The 5,005-nt window shown below is 28.4% G+C and overlaps 1 protein-coding gene across 1 annotated transcript; it reads right to left on the reverse strand.

Moving 5' to 3' along the window:
• Window positions 1-302: 302 nt before the first annotated feature.
• LOC109793474 (putative expansin-B2) lies at window positions 303-2,653 on the reverse strand. The gene is made up of 4 exons (XM_020352945.3): window positions 2,380-2,653; window positions 2,121-2,233; window positions 1,125-1,315; window positions 303-705 (listed from the first exon to the last, which is right to left on the reverse strand). The coding sequence occupies exons 1-4, from the start codon at window positions 2,573-2,575 to the stop codon at window positions 372-374; spliced, it is 834 nt and encodes a 277-aa protein (XP_020208534.1). The 5' UTR covers window positions 2,576-2,653; the 3' UTR covers window positions 303-371.
• Between the last annotated feature and the right edge of the window lie 2,352 nt (window positions 2,654-5,005).

Raw genomic sequence — 5,005 nt, forward strand, 5'->3', positions numbered from 1 at the left:
AAATTAATTATTACAAAAAACTAATTTTAGTGTAGTGAAAGCATAGATCAACATGATTAATAATTAACATAGTAATAACTAGCACAATTTCCATTAATAATTGAACAATCAAAAGTCCTCTAAAAGGACGACATTTGATTATATATCTTCATTTATCTAGTTATATATATATATATATATATATATATATATATATATATATATATATATATATATATAGAGAGAGAGAGAGAGAGAGAGGGGATAGTTTATAATAATAGTAGTGTAACTTTTACTAAGTATTATATTGCTCAATCCGTGAATTTTGTAAATTCAACCATTAGATTAAAAGCCATGATAGAAAATAGAAAATGTTCATGGACACTTCATGTTTAGGTTTCAAAATTCACAACTGATCTATAAGTCTGACCAGGAGTCCACCCAGCAGGGATCACATTATTGGCCACAATAGTCTTGCCGGACTCAAGGGTGGTTAGCCTGATGGAAAATGGTGATCTCAGTGGTGAGCCTTTGTCAATTTTCCACACTGCACCCCATGATTGTTGCATGATGTCCCATGACCCTGAATCAAGTGCTTCCTTTATTTCAACCTTTGAAAGATCACCATCCCCATCCTCATATTCAACCAATGTAGCAAAATATTCTTGGTTTGAGCCAGAGTCCACGTGGAAAGCTATTGACCTACCGGGATAGTTGCATTCAACTCTGAAAGAAAATTTCATCTCCAATTTTGTTAGTCACAATATTGTAGTGTTGTTCTTCAATAGAATTGAAGTTTCACTTTAGTAATAAATATGTAATTCATATTTTAATAATGTAATTTTACACATATTACTTATATAAAACTCTAATTTTAATTAGAGAACAACATCAATAATATTTATGATGTATTTAAGTTTTGTCCAACTTGTAAAATGTTAAAAAGAAATTAATTAAATATGAACACAAGATTCACGAGGGAAGCATAAACCATATATGTCAAAAAAAAATATAACTGAAAGTCAAGAAAGTTGAAATATTTATTCAAAATAATAGTAGAATGATGTTAAGAAATTTTGTCCCACTGGGAATATATAATTAATCTACTTGACCTTAGGTAGAATTTCTTAAAGTTTAGAAGAGACCTTCTATGTTGAATGTTTATTTTTCCTGCATTTCGTAGAGTCTGATCTTGACCTGAAACTGCCATTGCTCCAAAAGCACTCCCACTCAAATCAAAATGATATTGAGCATCTGAACCACACCCATCACACTGATCTGTGATCACTACTGTCACAGCTCTTCCTGAGCATGCAGAATTCCCTGTGCACTTCACCTGAAAATATTGGAACAAAAAATTTAAATGGCTCTAATTAATGTCTTCCAATTTTTAACTCCATGTAGTAGCTAGAGTATACATATTCATTATTCAGTGTAAGATTTTTACAAAAAAATTTGACATTTTAACGTAATTATTATAAACAAAATTACTACATACAATAATTTGTAATTTATTGATGAGATGATATTGATATTTATTTAACTCAACGGTAAAGCAACAAATTTTTCTTCTTTACTTTATGTTTGAGAAAGTGTAAAATTCACCTCATTGTAAACGGATTTCAAAACATACGCTTACAGGGTGTTTGATTTGTAGTAGTTAACAACCCCAAAGTTTAAAGCAAAAATATAATATAAAATAAAATTCTGTCTTCCTAATTTTATGTTTTGGATAGTGAGAAATTCTTTTTGCATCATACTAAACGCTTTTCAAGCACACACTAGTTGAAATTTAAGGACATTAATTTATAAAACTGTAATTGACTTATCAGTCATTACAGTGATTTCACAAGTCCCAAATAACCAAGAAAAGAGTAATGATAAATATGCACTTCATGTTTAGAGTTTATGAGATGTAAGAAAGTGATAGAATAAAAAAGAAAAAAACAATAGAGTGAGAGAGAGAGAGAGAATTATAGATATGGCAATTGATGTGATGTAGAATTGAGATAACTAAAGAAGAAAAATACAATGAAAGTGAGTGCATATATATTAAGTATTTTCTCTAAGGTGTGTTAGAAGTGTTAACAGCCTTCCTGTTCTGAAAGATGTTTTAACTATACATGTTTTTTTATTCGCACCTCATAGCAAGAACCACACCCTTTGCCTGAGTCATATATAAGAGGGCTTCCTGCGGATATTAACGAAGAAAATGGAGGTTGCCCAACAGCGTTTCCATAACCACAAGCTCCACCTACATATATAAATATCAAATATATTGAAACTATATATATATATATCATAACCATAATTTAATAATTATTTGGACACATCCTTAATTTGGATCAAGGAATAATGCTAATCTATTTATTATTGTTATTATTATTATTATTGAATTACCTTCACTTCCATCTCCATTTGTAGCTCCATACCAAGTGGCCACTGCTGGTGACCAATCTGAACCAGATGAGGAATAATATGAAGCATTAAGAAGCTTTTTGGGGTTGAAACAAAAGGAAGGGATCACTAGGAACATTGAGAGTAAAGCTACAAGGATGAGTAGTTGAGATAATGCACGTTGAAGTGTAAGAGCCATATTTATCACAACCACTACTATTTTGTTAGTCTCCAAGGTAGTTGGTAGTTAAGTGCTATATGGTGTGAGGAATATGCAATGGCTAGTGTGGTATTTATAGGGAACTCACGAGGAAAGTACGTGGCTTCCATAATTGCTTCCAAGTAGAAATATTCCACTGGGAAATATTATAAAAAAGAATATGCTTAATCCATGGGAGTTAATTTTGGGTCTCACTTTATTCAAAGAACAAGACAAATTAGATGGTTGAATATATTGAGATACGAGACATTTTGTTCACGTATTCATTAATCACCATCTCTGGACAATATCTTTTATCTAGATTGCACTGTCATATACAGATTATGTATGAGTTTACATTTGAAAATGATTTGAAAAAAAAAATCTACATTTTAAATTAATAATATTTCAGTTTTAAAATGGCCAGTAAACTTTATCATTTGAACATTAAAAGTTTTTAATACAATTTCTATTTTTTTTTTTACTTATTAATTGAAAAACTCTTAATGATATATGTGTATAAGCGATCGAAAATTTCAAGTTGGACTTGTGATTAAAGATGTCCGGTACTTTCGTCTTAATTATTTAGGCTTGAACATTAAATCAATACTTGAATTCCTTAAGAGTCTGTTAGTATATAAAAGTTTTTTTTAACAGGATCAGAAAGAACATGGTCTTGGCTAATTTTTCTAAATTAATTTATTTTTCCTTTTTCAAATGCCGTTTGAAAATACAAACAGGCACGTATCACTACAACAAAATTTAGTATTACCGAAAATTATTTAATGATAATAAATTAATTGTCTCTATTTTATTATTTAATAAAAATATTAATGACTATTATATAATAGTCACTAAAAATGTATTTACATCACATCAAAATTCATTATTAAGGACAATTATTTGTCAGAAAAAATTTAAGTTCCATATCGACTAGAAATAAAATAATTAAAGAGTATATAAGTGAATGATAACTCTCACCTTACAAGTATGTTTTATAAGAGGTTGAGTTAGGCCTATAACTTACTATTCTAAGTTGGTATTTAGGAGATAAGATAATTAAAAAAATTAAAGAATATATACTTAGAAGATAACATTCATCTTCTATGTCCTACATCAATTAGAAATAAGGTAACTAAAGAGTATTTGTACTCATCTTAAATGCCAGTAACAAATGACACAAAAAGTTATAAATACTTTAGCGACACTGCATACAATGGCTAATGTATGAAATGCCGGTAAAAGATTTTATAGCAATTTTTATTGCCACTAAAATTCATATTAAATGCTACTAAAAGTCCATTTTATTGTAGTGTATATAAAGAAGTGTGTCCATATCAATATGAACTTATGATATCAGTTTTATGAAACAAACTTTGCCAAAATACTCGTGTCAAAAGGAAACGTTCATGATGTCTAAGGTTAGTTTGCTTTTTGATAATATTTAAGTATTTTTGTGCACCAAATTGAGATAATTAAATTCTATTTTAAAAAGTTGTAAATAACAAACCCATGTTAACTATTTGAGATGAAATTTACACTGCGTTTGATTGGAAGTACATGAACGAGATGAGAAATAAGAAATTTATTATTAACTTTTCTGATTGATTCAGTTTTTAGGAATTCATCTAATTAACTTTAGCTCTTCTCTAATATTGAAATATTTGAAGGAGAGAAGAAGAGTATTAAAATATTTTTAATATAATATCTAAAATATTTTTACTTGTATTTTAAATTCAAAATTACAAAAGTTTAAAAGGAAATTGATTTTTAAAATTTCTCTTTAATACTTTTAAAACAAACTAAAAAAAGGGGTTATTTTTCTTTCCTTCATTAATTAATATTTCTCCTTTAACAGAATTTATAAGTCCTCTCCTCTTTTTCCTTCTTGTATCCTCCATTAAAATTCTTCTTCTCACCTCTTATTTCTTAACCAAATAAACCCTTAAAGAAATTAAACATTATAATTAATAATTGTATACCTAAAAGGTAGCCATAAACAACGGCGAGTTTAGACTTTGAAATATTGGATAATTTTGAAATGAATTTATGACTACACAACCACGTAGCAGGCTAAATGTATTTGATTATTATATTTTTATAAAGGATAGCAGGACCACATTTTAAGTTAAAACTTATCACTGTTTTCTTAATCCATATGTTAATTTCTACTTTTTAAGCTAAATTATATTTTTAGTTTGTATGTAGAAAGCATGATTAAGATTATTCACTTGTAACAATGGTGTACTTCTATTAAATTAGACTTGACTTCTATTTCCTTGAATTAAGCCCCTTTTTCACGAATTCGAAGTCAATTTACATTTTTTTGGTTAATTGAAATGATGACATCACATATATATGAATTAAACGTAAAACCCGGTCTTACATATGAAGAATAGAAAAGAAAACCGCATGCAACTTAGAAACAAT

The sequence above is a fragment of the Cajanus cajan genome, chromosome 4 (assembly GCF_000230855.2).
Source record: "Cajanus cajan strain Asha chromosome 4, NIPB_CcT2T_4, whole genome shotgun sequence".
Classification (NCBI taxonomy): Eukaryota; Viridiplantae; Streptophyta; class Magnoliopsida; order Fabales; family Fabaceae; genus Cajanus; species Cajanus cajan.